At 36.2% G+C, this 23,717-nt stretch overlaps 1 protein-coding gene across 1 annotated transcript; it reads left to right on the forward strand.

Annotated features, from left to right (window-relative positions):
• Positions 1-200: 200 nt before the first annotated feature.
• On the forward strand, positions 201-20,038 carry LOC121294474 (synaptotagmin-9-like). The gene is made up of 7 exons (XM_041218194.1): positions 201-672; positions 7,940-8,291; positions 8,509-9,055; positions 16,252-16,372; positions 17,232-17,403; positions 18,388-18,517; positions 19,363-20,038. The coding sequence occupies exons 1-7, from the start codon at positions 360-362 to the stop codon at positions 19,432-19,434; spliced, it is 1,707 nt and encodes a 568-aa protein (XP_041074128.1). The 5' UTR covers positions 201-359; the 3' UTR covers positions 19,435-20,038.
• Positions 20,039-23,717: the final 3,679 nt, after the last annotated feature.

Here is a 23,717-nt window from a genome sequence, read left to right on the forward strand (position 1 = left end):
TTTACCTAAAGGCATACCAGGAACACTAAAGCAGAATAACATATCCAGTATCAAACGCTGACAGTAATTAGCTGTGCCGTTTGAACCCAGTCAGGATGGGAATCCCTTGGTGATCACACCGAGAAGTGAATGACAGCAGAATGGTGAGCCATTCATGCAGACTGTGCGTGAGCATTAGTTCAGCACTGGCTTCGGAGAACAGCGCACTACTGTAGCGCTCAACAATTCCAGAACCCGTGGTAAACATCCAGTGGTCTTGTAGTGTTTTCTTTTTATTTTTTTTATTTTAGGCTTTGTCAATCACAGGTTTGACCAGACGGGAAAGACTAGTCTTAGGTTTTCAATGAAGAGTGATCTGGATGGTTTCAAGACCGTTTGCATCAGCTGCGAGGGGGGCCGTTTGTGCTGAAGCGTGCTTTGGGCTGACCAGCTGCACTGAGCGCTGTGAATCGGTGTCAAACAAGGGGATCGAGTGGTGTGGTGCTGCCCGAGAGCCCCTCCATTCAGAAGGATGCTGGTGGGAAATGCCTGGCGACAGAGAGGACGAGATTTGTCAAAAGGCTCTGCAGCTCTTATCGGATCTCTGTTCTAAAGGGGAGGTGCAAAACGACAGCTGCCAGGATTTCATAAATTATATCCGTTATCGCTCCATACCCCGGTATCCAGATTCAGGTAATGGTAAATCTATCACCCTAAACTAGTATTTTTGGTGAACGCAATATGATTTATTGAATAAGACTTCTGTTTTTAAATTGCTTTAAACACTTTTTTTTTGGTAAAAATAAATAAATAAAACATACAAAAGCAAACAAACATGCGAGTGAGACATCGATGGGTGAAATTATATTATACATATTTTTTCAGTTATTTTGCAATGCATTCTCATTCACAAAACTGCATCTGGCACTGCTCTGGAAACCTGTTACAGTTCTTCGTAACCTACTTTCCACGTTGTTATAAAGGGAGCTTGTGCATAAATATCCTACGTTAATTGGTTGGATTTTCCTAAAGATACAAAAAAAAAATACAAAAAATGTGTGTCATAAGTCTTCACCGATTTATAAAATGTTGCTTACCCCGAAACAAAATATATTTGCATAGTGCGTGTTGTTTATTCTAAATGTATTTCTTTAAATGGGTCAATTCCTATAGTGAACTATAGTCAAACATACTTCTATGACAAACAATTTAAAAGGCAAATACATTATACTGTAAAGGGTAAATGGAACAGTTAAATTGTAATGAAGTCATACGAGCCCCACCCATTTAAAGACAAACCATTTGGTAAAATACAGTCGCTAATAGTATTGCTCCACTCTGATGCCCTGCGAGACCTCACATGGCAGTCTCATATATTATATATATATATAATATAATATAATATATATATATAGATATATTAATATGATATATATATAGTATCTTGCTGCCTCGAGTCTTTCATAGAGTTACATTGTGCTCATTTTGTGCTCATTACTTTAACTCCATGTGAATGGTTATAAAAAATGTAGCCTTCTATATGTAGTTTCAACTATAAATTGTATAGAGAGAACCTGTTAAAAAAAAAAAAAAAAAAAAGTTTTGCACTTTTGATACTAAAGCAGTGTTTAGTAGATTTGCAAGTAAGTGTATACCAACAACAGTAGCTTGTATGGAAGTCCCTGGGACTAGAATGTTTATCAAACCATGTTACATATGTTATAAATCATACATGATCTCACAACAACTCTAGCAGTTAAGTGCCTAAGTTTACTTAACCCATCCAAAATAAACCTGAATAACTGAACATATACTTGATATTTGAAGCTGCTAAATGTATTTAATTGTGGATACTGGATCAGTATGAATGGGGGAGGTGGAAGGGTATATAATACATATATATTTTACATGAAGCGTGGTTGACAGCAAGGAACCCAATTTTGCTAAACTGAAAATACCAGACAGTTATGCTTTGCAGATTCAAGTCATGCCCCTTAAAAAAAAAAAAAAAAACAGCACAGACACCAGCTGCAGTTAAACAGTTATTTTTAGCAAGCTGATGTCAGTGCCCTGCCCCACTTAGATGAGAAGAAAAGCCTTCAAATCAAGGAATTATACATTTTAAAAGAAATAAAGAAAGCTGTGAATTCTGCTCTCAGGACTATAAAAATACAGTAGATATTTGTCATTCGGTTTGCCGTATTTATACTTTTTTTTAATAATTTTTTTATGTATAAAAAGTATATTTCAGTGTTTGTAAAATATGCTGGATTAATAGCAAAGGAGACTGAGGTACTGGTATTCAGAGTGATAACAGAAACCAACACAGCCTACATGGCTCAACCATGCTCTGAGGAAACCGTCCCCTTAAGGGTTGCTCGTCCATCAATTGCCTCTCAGAAAGACTGCCTGCAAAGGTGTCCATTAGTGCCAATTGCTTTTAAACATTGCCCACATCACATCAGAGCCACACATTTCCACAGTTCTTCTTCTTTTGCAATCCTGACCAAATAATACCACTGAACTTGTAACCCATAAATAATGAGTAAGATCTGTAGCATTCTTGTGTACATTTGAGTCCACCAGCCCACAGGACTACACTTACACTGGAATTGCATTAGACTGTAGTAGATGACACAATTAAAGATAAAGAGCATATAGAAATTGGGTGAAGGCTCTTGAACTCAAGTAGGAATGAATCATGTTCCACTTAGATCCCATCCAGACACATGGTGGAAAAAAGTAAGTGACAGAAAAATGAATTTGATACACTTTGTTTCAGACTCTGATATGTCTAGTCCAAATTCCGAGCCAGCTTGCATGTACACCCCTGGTGTAGCATGTAAAGCTTTTGTAAATGTTCACCTGTATAATAGGACATTGCGATGTATGAAATAAGACCATATCCTCAAGCAGAGTCAGACCCAGTCAGAACTCAAGTTTTAGTGCTGCTTGTTTGTAAACGTTAGTATTAACTGATGCCAATGGCTTGATTTCTTTGTCAAAGGGGTTTATATAATACCTGTAGTCAGCAGCCCATCGCGTATCCGACTGTGGTGGGACCAGAGCAAGGGCAGAGATGTAAAAAGTTTGAAATACTATTATACAGAGCTGTAACAATTACTATATTCACACAATTATTGTTTTCAGATTCAGCTTTTATTAGGGAGCTCATCTAAATCCTTTGTTTAGAAAGGCAAACAGGATTTATGTACATATCAACGCCCAGAAATGGTTGAGCACAGAGTACATACAACATAGTGTATGAAAACCTTAGTGGGATCTACAATCTTTAAACTAATCTTTTCTGTTCAATAATAAACAAACTTCGACTACTCACTTGTTTTACTCACTCTTCTGTGTCCAACCCTGGTTCTGGTTCTTGCTCACTCACACACACACACTGTTCCGTTGAGCTTGATCATGGCGCATAAACAGTAAGGGTGGACATGCGATGGGAGGATACAAGACAGATTACTCCATCTTTTTAGATTTACAAAAGTAAACATTTGGAAGGATATATCCTCAAGATGTTCATATACTGTGTCATTTAAAACAGAATCCTAATCTTGGAGGCTTTCACCTACATTTTGCTAATGGGTGATTCATAGCCTTCTCACCAACTTTAGTGACAGATAAAACGTGTTCAATGAAGAGAACTCAAGTTCTTACCTTCACTGCACAAGAAAACCAATTCATCAAGCCTATTTTGCCACTACAGTGCATTTCCAAGATGTAGGTGTATCTGGGCTCTGATCTGTCATTCATCAAACTTCCATAGTAGCAACACATCAAGCTCATGAAGAACACAACAAACAAAGTAATTCATAATTACTGTAACTGTGCATTTTGAACCAAGCAAAGGTAGAAATGCGAGTCTGCTCCTGTTGGACCCATTCGTCCGTGCTGTTTGTAAATGTTACTGTACTTCAGCACTCACTCTAGTGGGCAACGGGGTAGAGCAGTGCTGAATGATTTAACACCACTAGTGCAAGAACTTATAATCCCCACTACTTTTTAACCAACAGCCTGTGATGTAATTGGGGTTAACAGTTTCTTGTTTTGACTAGGTTCTGTATCATAAATAAGGCAGTTAATACAGCTCAATGCCTACTGTTTAAGCCACTTTTGAATTCTTTGATAACCCAAGATGACAGGGGAGTTTCCACAAGGCTCTGGTCTGTGTCTTCAATTTGTACTTTGTGACACCTTAAAATAGTGGTAAGTAGTGGCCTGAATTAATGGTATACAGGCATGGCCGTAACTTGCTATGAGGACACTGACGTCGTGTCCTCATATATATATATTTTTTTGCATCATAAATGCTGATGCTCATGTAAAAAAAGACTCCTCAACTTTCTCTGTTGGTTTGCCATGTAACATAGATTTGCAGATTGAATAGTAAATACAAAGCAGTCCTATAAGTCCTGCCAGCTATAGCTTGGAACCTAAGTTTGACCTCGGTAGAATGCCGGCTCTGGTTATGGCCCTGTATACAAGTATTACTTTATATCATCAGCTGACGGAGTGGTCATTAGCACCATTACATTAAACACACGTCACAAATAACCTGAAACCGTAGTCTAATTTTATCCTTCTCCTCTGCCTTTACTGGGAAGCTATTTATTGCTATTCTTTTTCACTCCAGCTGAGTCAAACTATACCAGCTAGTGCTGAAAGGGGCAGGGGCTTGAACATTAAAGGCAGCTTCACTGGACATACATACATACATACAATATGTTTAGACTCCTGTACTGTATGTGTGACCTGTGCAGTCATTCATAAATCATGCCTTTCACCTTTAACCAAGGTGACTTGCAGAGACTAGGGTGTGTGAACTATGTATCAGCTTCAGAGTCACTTCCAACAAAGTCTCACCCAATAGACAGAGCACAAGGAGGTTTAGTGACTTGCTCAGGTTCACACAATGAGTCACTGGTTGAGGCGGGATTTTGACCTCCTGGTTACAAGCCCTTTTCTTTAACCACTGGACCACACAGCCTCATGTTTAATGACATGTGGAGATTTGTTCTTTCACCAAACGTACTTGCATACTAAATATTGGCTTTGTTTTTCACCTCCTATTTCTTCTTCACTATATCTACTTTGCCTGTGTCTGTGTAGGTCGATTCTAACTAAATACGAACAGAGACTGTTTAATCATGCAGGAGCAAGCTGATCTTTGCATGGGCAGCATGACACTGTTTAGGTCTGGTACTGAACTATATTTAGCAGCACTTAAGTGAAATAGCATTAGTAATTAGAGTTATTTGGTTTAGTGCCAAATTTACTGTAACATACTACTATTAATAATAGAACATATGTTGATACATGTTGCTTGTACATTATATTAAATTTAAATAAAACTGTAAAAAAAGCTGATATTATAAACAAACAGTTTAAAGCATTACCATTCAGAATACCAAGCTAGAAGATTATTCAATTTCGGAGCCAAAAAGCACTTCTTTACATGATAATCAAAGGAACTGGTTGGCTTTCAGGTTTAAAATGGAGAGATCTGTTTTACAGCTCTATGCAGACATCTACAGATGCTCCTTCCAAAATGTCCCATTAGCAGCAAGAGTCCAATTTCAAGGCTGATGTTTTATTTCAGTGTAGACCTATTTACAAAAAAAGTTGTTTTCATGTTTTATAGGCACTCTCTATCAGCTGTGATGAATTGTCATCTGTGCCTTTAACCAAATCACCATCCACAGTCATAAAATATGTGTTAGCTTCACCCCTTCCCCTGGGGTTCACTTGTGGTCATTGCCAAATGTATAACAAATCATTGTACATTCCTGGACCTCCTATCTGAAATAGGCTAGATGTTAGATAGCAGAGAATGGAAAGAATGAAGAGGGGGCATAATATGGTTTTGCCATTTCTAATACTCTAAGCTGATTTTGATATGTGCAACAAGGTCTGGATCTGTTTTAATGTGCTTTTTTCCCTCTACAGAATTTAGAATTTATTACATTGTACCAGGCGACTGTCCTCCATCTACTGTATTATATCTGGTTAGCAAACTCAATAAATAAGTACAATATAAATAAATATCCTTTTAGATAAAAATAGAACATGCTGTTTAATTGGAATGTTATGTGTCCAATTAATGACACAGGGCTGTCTTATTGATTATAAAGTGAAGCAATATTTATACTCTTATACTGTCTGGAAGAAAACAGTATCTGTCATGCATAAACATGCATTTTCACACCAAGTGAAAAATTGAGAAGGCTAAGCAAAAAAACACCCATCTGCCCCAGATTCCTTTTTTAACCATCCTGTTTTCCAATAAAATTATTCACACAGGAAAAAGCTTGCGCTTCAGAAACTACATTGATTTTTAAAGCAGTGATATGATTATGTTTTTTTTTTTTTTTTTTAAATAGTATAACATGCTGAAATAATTAAAAAGGGCATCCTTGTATTTAAGCCCCTTGGCTTACTGCTACATTTTAAAATCACATGCCATATTTGTGAACTTATTAGTTGCTTTCAAATACACTTACATGATTACATAAACATAAATACTTTGGGGATTACTTTTGACTAAGAAGTGTATAAAGACATATTTAAAAGTAACACTTACCTGCTCCAACATCCACATGTCATGTCTAGTATTAATGTAGTGCTGTCTGGAAGTGGCCCTCACTGGTTCACTTCCCATAGAGAACAATGGAGTATTATTTTCTTTAATACATTCTTGCACAAGGTAATTGTTTGTTCTGACCAAGTGCTTTATTTATTTACTCACTGGGAGATTGTTTTTATGAAGGGCTGTGGACAGCAACTATAGGCCCCATAATTACTTTAAGACCTGCCAGCTTCTTCAACTCGCCTCTCTAAACCACAAATGAATTTGTTTTTACTCAACATGTAAAGTCAATGTGAATTGCACGAACCGCCCCTTTAAATGCATTGACTTGTTACGAACAGAACACACCTGCCCAGGTGAATGATTTCCTGCAAGGATTGTTTCTGTCAGTCAGACCTATACAGCTTACTGATTTGCTTATTTATTTGACCCCCCCAAAGGTCAACCAAATAAGCACTAACTTATGTTTTACCGGCAGTCATATTATCTAAAATCACTAATTTATCAAAATTGAAGAGTTCAATATTGAATAACCAATCCGTTCAGTTTTGGAGTAATGGAGGCCTTGCACGCCTGAGGGCAGCACATGTGGGCCTCGGGTTAACTCGAATTGCTCACCCCTGGATTATTAGAAATTAGAAAATAAAAGGTTGTATAACATCTTTCCTTAGCCCAAATCTTTAATTGATTATAAACCTCTAAGGACTACCAAAGACTATAGTCTCCATGGTTGCATGTGGATGGGTAATGCAGAATATGTAATTATGTCTTTATTATAGACATTCTTCCTTGAATTGGAATAGTCTTGCTCAAACCTAAAAGACTACTTTTCAAAGGTCAATCAAAACATGAAATTATTAATGGAAGCTCCATCCAGCGTTGAAACTCACCATGGGTACTACAAAAAGACAACATATTTAGTGATTTCTAGGAAACTGGTTTTGGATGTGGCTATTTATGTCACTGTAACATAATCTTAGAAAGCTGCAGTTTTATGTAAAGCAATGAGATTTAAAGAAGGTGTATGATTGATGTTATAAAATAGAACCTGCAGTGGATTTGAAGACCTCTGGGAAGTGTCAGTAGACATTCACATAAAATGATATCCTCTGGAATACATGCAATATAAAAGTTGACTATAGTAAAAGCATAGCACAGTGTACGAATGCAGTAAAAGAAACCAGATAGTTATGCTAAATAGTATATTAAAAAAATAATAATAACCATGGCAAACAATGGTAAACTGTGGTAAACTATTGTAAATGCATAGTATAGCCAAAGGAATGCAATGTGGGCAAAAGTTAAGTGCCTTAATATCCACCATTCCAATGACACTAAGCTGCTGTTTCTTTCTTGCAGATGTGTCAGTGAGCTTGCTCTCTCTGGTTGTGACGGCCTGTGGACTAGCTCTCTTTGGTGTGTCTCTTTTTGTCTCTTGGAAGCTGTGTTGGATCCCGTGGCGTGAACGTGGTATTTCCTCTGCAAACAAAGAGAGTCAGTCCGAGCAGCTCACTTACACCGATGTGGAGGTCAACGACAATGAGTACGGCCAGGATTATGTGAAGGAAGCCACCGCCGTTCCAGAGTCTGCCATGAAGATCAGCCACACCTCCCCTGACATCCCGCTTGAAGCCGAGTCAGTGGTGAAAGAGAACTGCATCCACAATGTGCGAGTGCAGAGGCAGATTACTGAACCAACATCTTCTGTTAGGTTAGTTGCCTTTTTTTTGGCTATTTTTATGCTTAGTATGAGCTTGTGTTACAAGATGAAAAAATATGTTTCCCTGCAGGTGTTAGATCAGCAGTGCAGTCTAAAGAGTAAAGGGATTACAGCTTTATAAAGGTCCATGCCATTGGATTTCTTTAGTGCATGTTAAATGATACTATAATGATGGATTTAAAAATATCTCTTCTTTTTTTTTTCAAAGGCACAACTCAATACGGAGGCAACTGAATCTCTCCAACCCGGATTTCAGTATCCAGCAATTTCAAAAGCAGGATTCCCTCACAGGTCTTGGGCGGATTAAACCTGAGCTGTATAAACAAAGATCTGTGGATACCGATGATGGAAAGAGAAATAATAGCAAATCCTGTGGAAAGCTCAATTTCATTCTTAAATTTGACTGTGACTTGGAACAGCTGATTGTTAAAATCCACAAAGCGGTTGACCTGCCAGCCAAAGACTTCTCTGGCACATCAGACCCCTATGTGAAGATCTACTTACTGCCTGATCGCAAAACCAAACACCAGACTAAAGTGCACAGGAAAACTCTGAACCCTGTGTTTGATGAGGTCTTCTTATTCCCTGTGGCCTACAACGAACTGCCCTCGCGAAAGCTGCACTTCAGTGTGTACGACTTCGACAGATTCTCCAGGCATGATATTATTGGACAGGTAGTAGTAGACAACTTTTTAGATTTGGTGGATTTTCCAAGAGAAACAAATCTCTGGAGAGACATTCAATATGTCACCACGGTAAGTACCTTTTTTCTTTTTTTACAAACAGTTTATAATTGAACGCATGTTTGTTTATTTATTTTTTACACTGGAACTCCCTTTCAATCACTGTGTGTTGTGATAAATTGACTCCCATGATCCTTAGCGACCAAGAAATCTGAGTTAATAACAGGGCAAGAAATAGAGATGTTTTTATTTTTAAGTAAAATAGTTAAACATCTTTACACAAAGTAATAGCTTTTATTCGATTTTAGAAAAAAAAAGTGCTTTGAAGTACTATATTCAGAAAAAAAAAACTATTTTAATCAATCAAAAGTTTAAGACAAAACAGCATTTGATGGTATAACAGCTTAAATATTGTGCCAGTATCTATTTAAGTTTGATAAACTGCTTAATGAAAACGTCACCATTCACTTCAATTAGTATATAGCAGAAAGTGTTTTTAGATGAAACCCATCACAGCACATAACCATCATAAAGAACACAGAACAGTTTTCAGGGGTCTTAGGAAATAAATGCTCACAGATATAGGAAACATTTATTGTAAGAGTGTCCATTGAAATTAAGCTGAAATATCATACACATAAATGTAAATGCCAGAGTACTTTTTAACACAAGGAACTGCAGTTCTAAGGCTGATCCAAAACTGTAACTCATGTTTCCATGCAACTATGAAATGTCATTTCTGTTCAGCGTTGCCACTTGCTCCCTTTGCTCCTCTATATCTGATAATATAATCTGTGCTCAAGATAATGAGGCTTGTCATGTTGGTGTGAGACCTCATCCCTACTCACTCCTGCAGCCAGTAAGAGACTGCGTGGTCCAGTGGTTAAAGAAATGGGCTTGTAACCAGGAGGTTCCCAGTTTAAATCCCAGCTCAGCCATTGACTCACTATGACCTTGAGGAAGTCGCTTGTGCTCTGTCTTTCGGGTGAGACATTGCTGTTAGTGACTCTGCAGCTAATGCAAAGTTGGAGTTGCAGATTTAAGAAAATTTTAAATGTAATTCAATCTTTAGTACAGTACATTTGTGTGTATAAAATTGTAAAAACAGAACTTGAGAATAAGTGTCTAATGGCCTAGTCAGAGGTTCAATAAGGATGTGATTGGAAGAAAGACCTGGGCTGGAAATGCCAAGGTTGCCTACCCACAGCTCACTGGAAGGTTACTGAAATTTCAATTCACAGTATTACCCCTTTTCTAAGGCTGACAAATATTATCTTGACAGAATATCATGTGAAGCAGCTCAGCAGATGCCTCGTAGGTGTTTGTTGATTTAGCACAAGTTGTGTCTAACAGTAAACTAGCAGGAGAGAGGGAAAACTGTGGATGATAAGATATGTTAAAATTACCTGCCAAAGAGAAAATAATAAACCAAAAAAAAAAATGGACTTCTTGGCCCTACTTAGCAGCGTTCGCAAACCCCTAAAGCAGTTGTAAAACACTTTTGCGGACAGTTAGTGCACCAAAATCAGGCGCATGTTTGGGCAAACAAACTTTACCCACATATGTGATTTAGCAACTGTGTTTTAGTGCCCACCCGGCAAGTCAGCATTAAAGCTGGACGTGGGCTGAACTTTAGGGGCTAGTGTGAAGGGATGAAACTAATAACATTCTGTTTTGATATTATTATTGCTATTAGTGGTAGTTGTAATAGTAGTAGCAGCAGCAGTAGTAGTAGTACAGCTGGTGCAGTTCGGGACACTGGACGCCTCAGGAGAAGGAAAAATTGAGACTAGCCAATGCACACTTTTTTGATTCTTAATGAAAAGAAAAACAATGAAATCACATCACATTATGGTTAAACGTTAAATACATCATTTAAAATACGAGTATTTATTTTTTTTTTTTATTCCTCAACACAATGAATTGCACCTATGATGTTGACACGCCAACTTTTTTTGCAACAGAAGTCTGAGAAACCACAGGAGACTCCTCCTTCAAGAGTTCAACATGGTCTATGCAATTTACTCACTGCACTGTGCTACACGAACCTGTCTTGGTAAAATGCCAAACCTTGTTTACCCTCTTGATAAAATGCCAAACCTTATTTAAATACAGTATTAACAAGAATAGAGTTCAATTTTCAAACGTACATAATGTTAAACATTTTGAATAATGTAGGCTTATTAATTACGAAATAATGGTGCATTATATTCGGCATACAAAATTAGTCAGATGTAGTTATTCTGCCACTGACTGGTAAAAGCTCAGTGGAACTCCAGAGGTAAATGAAGCAGACTGGAGATCAGGAAAGACAGAAGAAAAATGACCTTTGTTTGGCTCCAGTTTTCTCTCAGCCTTCTGCTAAAAAGAACAGAGCCCATTAATTAATAGCAGTATTATCATGTCATCGGCTGAAAAAAAAAGAACCTGCTGCTATTTATAACAGGTTATCAATCATTTAGCATTACTTACCCACAGAACTTCAGTAAATAAATTGCTAATCATTTGTATATAATTTGGCAACTTCATTTGTCAACGTTGAATATATGAACAGTCAGCATCAGTTTGACAAATGTATCACAAATTGGCACCAATTACACATTAAAGTATAAACAGGAATATAACTGTTGTACTTACTGTGGTGCACAAAATAACTTTGAAATAGACAAGATCATAATTGAATATCCGACAGGTATTGATCGGAACTAGTTAGTCAGACTTCGCGTAGGGCACCAGGGTGATTAATTGATCAGTGAACGATTAATTAAAATCCATGGCTATCAATAAGCGATAAATCCATTGTTTATTGCATCTGCACAAGATTAATGCCTAGTTCCGATGCTGCATTATAAAAATAAGAGTATTTGTTATGACTGTAGTTTGCCATCTTGAGAAACATCATAAATTATTAACACATCCATACTGCTGATTTATTTATGTTACCGGAGCAAAAAGGCCATGTGACACAAAAATATACTTGGTGCTCTGAATATGCTATACCTCCCCACCCTGAGTTATAATTCATAACTCTGACCTATATTAGAACTGGCAGTAAAGGCATGCTTTTGAGAAGATGGTATAGGATTGAGGGACATATCATTATCCAGTATTCCCATGTCTACCTTGTTCTACTTGTCACAGCATAGTCATTCTCATTTCTGTGTCTGTGCTTTAGGACCTTTGAATTTAGTTAGAGCACAACTACTCCACATTGAATAGTGAATAGTGCAGGGAGCGGCACAGCTCAATGTACGCAACAGTAATCACTTATTCATGCCCTTAAAACATACTCCATTTTAGGGCTCATTGAAACCGTTTTGGTGGTGTCTTAAGCTTTATGTTCTGTGTGTTTAGGGCACATATTTGCCACTGTTAGGGTGATCAACCATTCGAAGATTCAGATGCAGATAAGTACGCAAGCTGTTGCCTCTCTATCATACTGTAAACTGATCACGAAACTCCTGCAACTACCTGCAGCATCAGGAGGTTATAAGTATCTGTGTCACCTGTAAATTCTAGTCAAACGCTGGAATGCAAAACAAAAAGGCAGATTACCATGCCAAGTACAACGCTGCACAAAAAAACATATTGACATAAAAACACAATTTCAAAAAGCTTTTAAGCCAGTCGAAAACGGCTGTATTTATTTTATTTTATTTTTTTCCCAAATTTTGTTTTTGTTATATATACTGATTAGTTACTGCATTTTGAAGCGATTATTTATATATATATATATATATATATATATAAAAAAAAAAAAAACTAAAAACAAAACATACATGGGGTCTTATTGATTTTCCACAATAAAAAGGGTGTGGGAGTATTTTGAAATTCTCATTAGGCTTCAATGAAAAACAAGACAAAACCAACCTTAAAAAAGAACACATTAACATTCAAATTGCTTATCAGCACGATGCATGTGGTATTCTGAGAAATAGGAAGGCATGTCCTGTCGATCAATCAGTTGTGTGATTTCATATCCCAAAATATACAATTCTCAAGTATTTAAATCTAAGAATTGTTTTCCTATGAAATCTATTTAAAGGACAGCATAAGAAACATGAACAGTGAATATATAGAATGAATTTCATATAGTAAATGAATAAGTACTGTACAGTAATTCATTCAACTTCAGTAGCCTTTTACTGGGAAAAGAAAGAACATGGATAGCGATATATGTGCAGGAGTGGGAGGTAATAGAATATTGTTAGTGTCTGGCTCATTGCAGAGAATTTTCTTTGTATTATGGGATTGTTTTTTATTCCCATATTTTAACTTTGATTATGAACCATTTAATTCATAATAAGAGGGTCTTCTTACTGTGGTATATTCCACACTGAAAAAAAAAAACTTTCACAAATTCGGGGAAGCATTGGCCAAAGTATAGGGTTTGACAATACCAGCAAGTGATAATTTTTAATAACAGTATTAATAAATGAAAGTCTATGAACCAGATTGTCAGTGAACCGTACCAGGACTTGATCCAAATAAAACAAGGACTTTTGTTTTTTAATTAATTTTTTAAAACATGTATTTAGGTTTTACAGGGAACAGATGTTCATAACTGGTGCCTGCAGGAATTGTCTATCTTGAATGCCTCCTTGTTAAACCTAAGGAGACTGCTTACATATTGGAGGCTGTGTGGTCCAGTGGTTAAAGAAACAGCTTTGCAAACAGGAGGTACCAGGTTCAAATCCCAGCTCAGCTATTGACTTGTTGTGTGACCCCGAGCAAGTCACACTGCTTGTGCTCTGTCTTTCAGGCAAGACGTTCTTGTAAGTGACTTTGCAGCTGATGCATAGTTCACACACCCTAGTCTTGTATCTTGTGATGGTGGTCCACTATGAAAGGTGCTATATAAAAACAAATGTTTTTTTAATTTATTTATTACATCCCCCAGTACTTGACATTAGCCAGTAAATGAAACATGAGAAAAACACATTTCTGCTTTTAGATTTTGCTATGTTTCTTTTGTTTTTATACAACTATCAGCGCATGTTATGAGCTGTTTTTGTTTTTGTTTTGTTGTATTCCCACCACGGCACATCTGTAGCCTCATACAGATTTCCCTGTGTAAAGGAATTGGAATAAATACATGTTGACTTTGCAGGGCAAGCAGTTGTGGGTGAATCTGCTTCACAAAAGATTCAGCTAAAGGAGTAGTGCAGTAAAAGAAACCCTATTCAGCTTTAACAACAGACAAAGCATCTTTAGGAAGGGGAAATATTTTTTTGCTTTCTGTGGTTTTTGCATTTCAATCCTTTAGTGGGATGATGCTCCCATACTAAGTTTGTTAATTTCTCTGACTATAAGCTAAATTCACTGCAGAATGTTAACTGCACAGCTTGCATTTTGGAATATTCCAGTCGCTGTGACCTTCAGCTTCCTACAGTACCTATTGGAGCAATGGCAATGAAAACAGGTTCTATTAGGTTTGATAGCTGTGAATTTGAATGTATATTTGGGGGTGATGCAGTGAAACTACATTCTCCACCATGAAAACAGATACAAGTAGCAACTAAGCCTCAAGGTGATAAGATAGGCTCTTTCAGTTTTCTGCCAGCTGTATTAAATCCCAATGCGTAACTGTAATTCCATTGATCAGGCACAAGCCTGTTTTGCCGATCATTCTACCGCTGATTTGATTTCAGGAAAATGCAGGGAACTGTCATTATACATTTCAAACAGCAAAAAACACCACGTACATAATATAAACTAAAAACGAATTAAAAATATCTTCAAGCACAAAAACATTTGTTTAATTTATAATAACATTAATATTCCCAATAGTGATCACTAACTGTAGACAATTGACCTTGTCTTTTATTTCAACTGTCCTCATGATCAATTTTGTAGCAGGTTGTGAGCACTGTGTCAGAGATTAATGCTTCATTGCAGGCCAAAGCACTAATGACAAACATAGCTGTTTGATTAAAGTTCCTTGAGTCTTTGAAATTATTCCTAAATTACGTTTGTTAATGTGTGATGAAAATGTTGTCTTTGCGTGTCTCGCTTTGACGGACTACTTTGTCACTGTCTGATGTATATGGCAATAGTACGATTAGCTTTGTGGGTTTGTCACAGCCAGCCATAACACTATCTCCTTGTTTTCAGATCACAGTAAGGAATAATTTAGACTTTAACGGAACTATACATACTGTGACATTGGAAGTAGACAATACATTCGTCAAGTTACCAATACCAGTAAATAAGCCGGACTTGGCTCGTCCATCAACATTATAGCTCATAGATTGTTATACACTATGTAACCTCAGCCCATTTGAAGTTCTAACTAAATCTCTGTAGACTATCAGTGTGACCTTTGTGCCGTCATGCTATTTTCAGTATTGAAAAAGACCAGTCCCAACAGACACGGGTCGACTGTCAACTTTACTCTTTAGAAACTTTAGTCTAGGCTAAATAGTTCATTTCGAACCGCGGACGACAAACAGGAGGGGGATATATAATATACTATATATATATATATATATATATATATATATATATATATATATATACAATATATATATACTATACTATATATATATATATATATATGAAAACTTTTTTAAAAAAAAATAAATACTGAATCAAAGGATTCATCGATTTTATTTAAAGGATTTTGGTGAGGAGACCTAATAATGAACGTGCAAGAATTGTGGTGTTGCTCTGAATCCGTATTTGTGTATTAACAATCCTTTCTATGAGAAACATAAACTCACTCTTTTGAGCTTTAAAGGGGCTGGATAAAATATGTTTTGCATGAACTGAGATTTGGTTAAACATGTACGATAGTTGTTTTCCTTATTTATAGAACAATTAGATAAATCTTGGTTATTTTGTCCCCTTTTAACTGAAGCCTACATCAAGTCTCATGAATTCTTCGTGTCTATTAATACAAGTGGGTATGAGGAGAATGTGGGTCATGATGAAAGTGAATTCAGGGTTCTATTTCAAACCTGTCTCATACCTTATTAAAAAAAAAAAAACAGGTTAATCACACCATTGTTTAACGATCCATTTATAAAACTTCTCAAATTGTGTTATTAACGGTTTTGATAGTGGTTCGTTTTCTTATAACTTACATATGTTATTCTTATGACCTCTTGTTTAAAAATCATTTAATGAAGTATTGTTGATCGTTTATAACAGATCCTGTGTTACAGTTTAATTTTCATTCATTTTAGTGGGGAGTGATGTATTTTTATAGCCTGTTTTTTGTGTGATCATTATATTTATTTTTTTCTACATGTATTTTCTCTTATTAGGATAATGTGGATCTTGGAGACCTTATGTTTTCTCTGTGTTATCTTCCAACTGCGGGCAGATTGACTATTACTATGATAAAAGCAAGAAATCTGAAAGCCATGGACATCACTGGTGCATCAGGTAGGAATCTTTGTATTATTGTATTTGTCACTTCTCCTTAACCACTCTGCATGCAGTGAAGCAGGCAGCTACTTTCAAACCTGACCATAGTTATCTTACAAAAGGGCCAAAAAAAAAAAAAAAGTCACCATGTGCAATAAAACAGATACCACAGTGCAATAAAACATTAAGCAAACATAATGTTTTTTTTTTGCTTTGCATTGAATTCCCTTTCTGTTATACATAATTGCTAGAGTATTTATACTTGGGTAGAGTATGTTACTGACAATATTAGATAGTTATAAATAATAACAAGATATAACAGTGCACCGTGGTAATTATTGATCAGCAACACCTTTAAAAAGATGTTTAATGCATGCTTAATAAACTACGGCATGACCTCCACTAAATGGAAGAAATGCTGTACCGTATACTTGCTCTGGGACACGTATAGATTGCCTTTCTTATTTGGTACCAGTAGGTTTATCTTGCAGTGAGTATTGTAATATGGGTGTTATTAGTTTTTGAAGATGAGGTAAGTAGTATTTTGCAATAGACTTAAGAGCTACCCCCTGCTCAGAAAAAAAAAAACATGAATGTAAACACAAGAAAGATTTTCTAGATGGACGTCTTTTAGCTACAGCTAGAATTCTAATGAAAAGATGCTCGTCTCCTCCCTGAAGGCATACATTTACTGACCTATATAAGCTAGAATTCCTAACTAAGTCTTCATTCTTAATCTCCTATTTTCAAATGTGTATCTCTCTCTCTCTCTCTCTCTCTCTCTCTCTCTCTCTCTCTCTCTCTCTCTCTCTCTCTCTCTCTCGTCATTTCTACATTGATTCGTTGCTAACTTGCCACATTGTTTTTGTTTTTACAGACCCCTATGTAAAGGTTTCTTTAATGTGTGAAGGAAGGAGATTAAAGAAAAGGAAAACATCTACAAAAAGAAACACATTAAACCCCATTTACAATGAAGCCATAGTCTTTGATGTTCCTCCTGAAAATATTGACCAAATTAGCCTTTTAATAGCTGTCATGGACTATGACCGGTGAGACACATTTTTTCTTTCAGTTTTTCAGAACTGTTTAAAGGACACATACAGAGTAATATGACTAGGAAGAATACATATGTATTTATAACATAATTACTTACCCATATCAAACATCAAACCAAAAATATAAGCACACAAATATTATTCACTTCAACCGTGTAAACTATAAACTGTTAATAGAGGATAAAGTCAAGCAGAGCTAACTGATCCTTCCATGGAGAAGCACTCTTTTAATGAGGTGTAAGTCAATGTAACCGCACACATACTGGAAATGGTTTCAGCATAGTTTCTCTTCATATCTCTCACTGCAATAAAGGATGACGTAAATATGTGAACACACCCTACTAATGGACACACTGTCTCTATAAATCATTTAAATGTAATAGCATTACATCCCATGCTTACTATTTGTGTAAGCATGTAGAAAAATGTGTACTTTTTTAATGTTTCCCCCTTTTTTTTACTAGTTATATTCAGTATAGATGAGCTCCATTCCAGCTGTCAAACTATTTACCTCTTTTCACTGGTCAGACCCTGAAACAGTTGTTTCCAAGAGACTGAACCCTGATGACTGTATCCAAGTCCGGCTGACCAGTAGTGGTCACTGTGGCGAACCTAGCTCTATTTGATTTCACTCTGTAACCTGTGGGAGTTCAAAGGGCGATGCATACAGTGGACTCCCAGTCAAGATTGCATGAGTGAAACTTGAACCATCTTTCCATGGCTCATTCTACACTCCAAACATTATTGTTTTGACTTGGTGAGCCACAGGGAACCAACAAGTAACATCTTGCATTCATAACAGGCGGATATAACCATGGAATACTCATATGCCCATGCATATTTTTCTGCTGGGGGCATATACCTTTTCATGGGATTTAAAAAAATAAAAGTCTAACATATTAACTGTTTGTTTATCTCACATTAGGGATGACTTCACAGAAAACAGTAACTGATCATTTTAAGAACACATTTTTACAGTGTAGGTCACAATGAGGTCATTGGCATATGTCGAGTAGGCAGCAGTGCTGAGAGCCTTGGACGGGACCACTGGAATGAAATGTTGACATATCCTAGAAAACCTATAGCTCACTGGCACCCACTGACTGAGGTAAGCTTTTGTCTATGAAACATACATGATGTTTCAATTTTCATGTACAAGCACGCTTCAAGCTAAATTGCAGACCAATGTCTGCTAAATGTGACTAGAAATGAGGGAAAAGCCCAGTTAATATTTATTTTTTATTTTTTATCATGGATTGAAAGTGTGATTGGGTTTTAAAACCCATCAAAGGGCTCTTTGCTCATGATTAACCAAGACCATTAAATGGCTGCTGCATAAAAATCATTACAGTCTTTTGAAGATCATCCAAGTTATGACATGATACTTGAACTTTGTACTGTAAATCATAATTAGTTACCAAAAACAATCAATATTGATTTATCAATTGAAATGGCTAAAGAGTGAATAGAAATGACCTAGACATTAATAACAGAAAAGTTAGCATGACTAATTAAAGAAACAACTAATACCCTGTGTACAATTGCCAGTGCAACACTATTTCTTGTAGTGTAAGAGAAGATGCAAATATCAAGAAGACATGGCATAAATGCTTTCATCAGCCTGTATATCTAGGAGATTCATATCACAGGCAATGTGTACCGGAACAAGACTAATTATCATGAAGACCTGATGCCCACTGTAATGGGTAATTATGCTATTTGAATGGAAAACAAAGACCTGGAGTTATCTGTGAGGTTTATAGTGCAAAGTATGAGGTGAAGATGATGTAGCCCTTTAATACTTGCAAGCACGTTAGTTTTACTCGGTATTGCGGCAGCGTTCAGGCCTGCCTGTAAATAAATATGTATTAATGGTGGGTTTAAATAAATGTGTTTGTTTGTTTGTTTGTTTTTTAACCTGCAATTCCCGCAAAGACATATTTCTCTTTCCAGTGGGTTGGACAAACAACTACAGGTGGAAGCCAGGGGGGATCCTGCAATTCTCTTAAAGCTCCCTCGCCATGAAGGAGTACAGCAGACAAACAGGCAAAAGTAAACAAGAGGAGAAATGCAGAGAAGCTACTGCATGGGATATGTTTTTTGTAGTAGTCTTTCAATTGACGTGTGTACACCGAGACAACTTGAACCCAAATCTCTCTATGTTTGTTTCCCTCGCATGGGGGCGTTTTCTTTTGTTGCATGCTGAGTAGCCATGATTTTTTTTTTTATACTCTTATAAAAAACTATGTGTTACATTTAAGAGGCATTACAGTTGAATGTGTTTTCTAAATAGTCCTAGTATATGCTTTAAAACAACAGTGTACATCACAATAATATCATTTATATTGGTTTATTTTGATGTAGTGCATGGTTTCTTATTGTGGGATGTTAACTGTTTCTGTTAATGTTTTGAGGGAATAAAAATGTAAAACTACTACCGAATATAAACATGAAGGAAACTTACTGTGATTTCTTCTGTATTGAACTACTATCTACAATGTTCTTTAAAATGTTACAAATACATTTTTATAATTGTATTTCCTCATGTATTCAGTTTACAACCTGGAGCTTTGTGTGGTGTGTTCTTTGGTGTGTTTTAAACTGGTTGCTTTTCATAGCATTATTACCGGTAACACTTTAGTTTAGAGATCTGTTAAAGTAGTTTTATATATGTATCATAATATGTATTACAACAAATATAACGTTATCGCAAAAATCTAACTATATTGTCATTCAGTGTCATTTCTAATCAAAATATGAATTATTGGTAGCAAAATGAATATACTGTTTATAGATTGTATTGAACTACTTATAAGAGTTCCCTGAACTAGAATGTTACCACATTCTTAAGCAAAGTAAATACTGTTACTTACAATGACAGCAGTTTATTCAGAAATGTGTTTTACACAGCTTCTCAGCCTGGTAAGGAAATATCAAATATAAAGGTTAAAATGTGTAGATTTGCAAGCACAACATCTAATGTCAGCCAAAGCGCAGACAGCTGTCTAACAAAGGTGCTTAAATGGAATTATGTTTACCCACAGCCCTGTTTTATACGACTTAAATACTAAGTAGAAATATTGACTTTCCCTAGAGGGAAACTGCAGCAAATACCCTATGCTTTTCTGTCTTCAAAACCAGCTCGTCTCTGAGCCCAGGCATAAGAAGTAGCTTGGAGGAGTCTTGTTCTTGCACTTTACAGTATATATAGCTCTTCTCTCTCACACATTGAGGATTCCTGTTGAAGTGGGAGAGGTGATGGGAATATATTAAAACGTATTGTGCATACAGACATTGTTACTAATACACGACACAACAGGAATTACCTGCTAATTAATTCACAAATGCTAGAGTGAAATGGAGGTCTTTAAAACAAACCACAATAAGAGTGACTCCAGATTCTAAATTACTTCTTGAATCTAATGCTGGTAAAGGAGAATTGTTTTCTTTCAGTCAGTCACTATCTTGATCATTGTCCCAAAAGACACTGAACTTTAGGAAAATGGTTTTAAAATCCCATGAAAATAAATACTTCAGAAGCCTGAGGCACGTAAGTTCTTTAAAAAGCCATACTGCACACCTGCCGAACTTAACATGTGAAAAGCACCTGCTATAGCAGCTACAAATGCAGAGTAAAAAAAGTAAAAAGAGTCTGTGACAGGATGGCGTGTGTGATGTCAGGCCAGAATGCAGGAACAAAAACAAAGACACAGTACTGCAGGGAAAAAGACGCGCCGAGCACCGTTTATTTAAACAAACAAAAATAAAAAATTTAAACACAAAAACTCTGCTCACAGAGCAAAATAAATGATTTAAACAAAATAAAATCATGAACATAAAATAATAACAAAACCCAGGTCAGGCTGGGCAATCGCCTCCTTTTCTCTCCTTCCTTCCTTGCTTGCTTGCTCGCTCTCGTTCCTCCTCTCGAACACCCTCACGAAGTGTCGAGAGCTGCAGAGTTTATACCGTGGCTAAGGGGTTTAACTAGCTAGTAATTATTCTGTTACCCCTCGGCCACAATCTGCACGAGTTTATTAACTACTGGCAGAGGAAAAGCTGCCAGCCTCGCCTCTGCCAGAACACATTCAAATAAACAAAACTTACGGCTCTCCCCGTCATATATAAATACAATAAATCACACACAGGGGAGGGGGAGACCCTGTTCTAAAAATAAATAAATATAATTTCACAGCAGGGCTTTGCCCTGACCTCTTTTTATGTGCAGGGTTTTCCTACCACCCTGCTTTTTTTTAAGCTTTTTTCCAGTTCTTTATTATTTGCCACCAGCTGTTTTCAAAAGTGATCCCCAGAAGGCTGATCTCCGAGGCAACCTGCCAAAGGATGGGTATGGGCATGAAAATATGTTACTATTTACAAAATACCTTAATATTTTCTATTTTTAATTTAAATAGAATTTTAAGAGAATATTTTTTTTCTATTTAAAATACTGTTTTTAGAATGGAAAACTATTTTGGAAAGCAGTTTAAAAAAATAGAAAATGTTTATACTAATCTCACATTTACATCTGAATAAAAATATAACATAAATGTGCAAGTATGTTTACTTTCATTGGGGTGCTTTGCAACAGGAAACAGGTGTGATCAGGATGAAATAAATGGTTAATAAACATACTACTTAATCAAGGAGTAGCAATCACTTGTTTGAATATGGGTGTAGATAGCAGGCAGTACATGTAAGAGGTTTGCAGTTTACATTGATAAGTCATGTGAGAAAACATTTACTTGATCTCTTGAATAAAGTTAGAAGCACTTTTTCTTTTGAGACAAAGATATCCCTTCCCCAAAGGTAAAACAAACAGCAGCAGAGGAGTGTCAAATAAAGATCGGCTTAACTCCTTTTCAACAGAGATTAGATTTAATAAAAATAAACCACTTGAGATACTGTTTGTGTTGCCCCCTAAACTATATTTGTGTGAGTGAACTGTATGCAGTTCTCAAAGAACAAGCAAAATGGGTCTGCTTTGCACTTCAGAGGGATCACACATCGTTTACCCAGTCTTCTTCCAAACAGTAATTACAGTTGAATGAGGAGCCTGCTAGAAGGTGTAATTACTGACAGAACAGCCAATGTGCATTTCATCCAGACATCTTACTACCATTTACAGCTAATCTTAGTTGGGCACTTACGTGTGCTTCTCGCTTCACTGGCGTAACAGTCACTTCTTACCTCTTTAAATAATCAAAACAAGAGAAGGATAAATCTAGGATATGCAAGTTCTGTTCCCCCCATGGAGCACACTGATAAATTGTACTCAGAAAAAAACAAACAAACAATTTGGTTACACATGACGTCAAGATATTATGAGGAAAAAAAAAATGTGTTTAGCTTCTCTGTTTATTTGGTTTTTAACTGAAACCACATATATGTAAAGATGAAACTACATTTGCAAAGAATACATGGTAAAGAAAATATCAAATACATTAAACGTATGGGAAACTACACTTTCAAAATACACACTGTAAGTGGCAGTAGGAGTCTGCAACAGGATAAATGAAAAGTAATTAACCTACAAGTTGTATTTATCAGATTTCAATTAACAGACAACCCTTCCTCTAAGAATATACTACAAACTAAATTCCCTAATCCACTGTATGGTGTTATATTCCCAGTATGATTTTGAAATTCCATATTCCTGGCCAATCATTCCAAGCTTATATTTCATCTGGCTATTCATAATCGACATAATAATACATTATAATGCCACAAAATAAGAATCCAATACTTTTAGTGACACCAAACAGTGAGTATTACACTGATCTCATGTTTAAAACAACCATAAAAAAAAATAATTCCCACATTATTTTTATTTCAGGATATGAAAAATGCAAATTGCACATTTAGTCAGGCATGTAATATCTTTGTTTTCGAAAACTTTGCTTCCTATATTATATGCTATATATTATAATAATATAAGTTCCACTTCCAGGTGGGGTTATATATATATATATATTCCAAAGAAAAGCATCTGTGCACTCCAATGTTTAACCTCTTCCAGTTTTCAAGTGAAGTCCACCAAGACAGGTTGCAGGTTCAGAAAATCACACAGGACCACTGTGATGTTATATTTAAAAAAGGTTCTTATAACTTTATTTCATTACAAACAAGCAAGCAAAAATGAAGAAGCAGCCGTTTCTTGGTCAGGTTCCATTAATGTGTAGATTTACCAGCTCAATGGTCAAGCTATAAAATAATAAGGAGGTGGTAGTAAACAATCTTTTTAACTTACATTCATGATCACTGTCTGGCAACAATTCACAATGCATAATAATTTTTTGGTGGCAAAA

This window comes from Polyodon spathula, chromosome 19 (genome assembly GCF_017654505.1).
Source record: "Polyodon spathula isolate WHYD16114869_AA chromosome 19, ASM1765450v1, whole genome shotgun sequence".
Lineage (NCBI taxonomy): Eukaryota > Metazoa > Chordata > Actinopteri > Acipenseriformes > Polyodontidae > Polyodon > Polyodon spathula.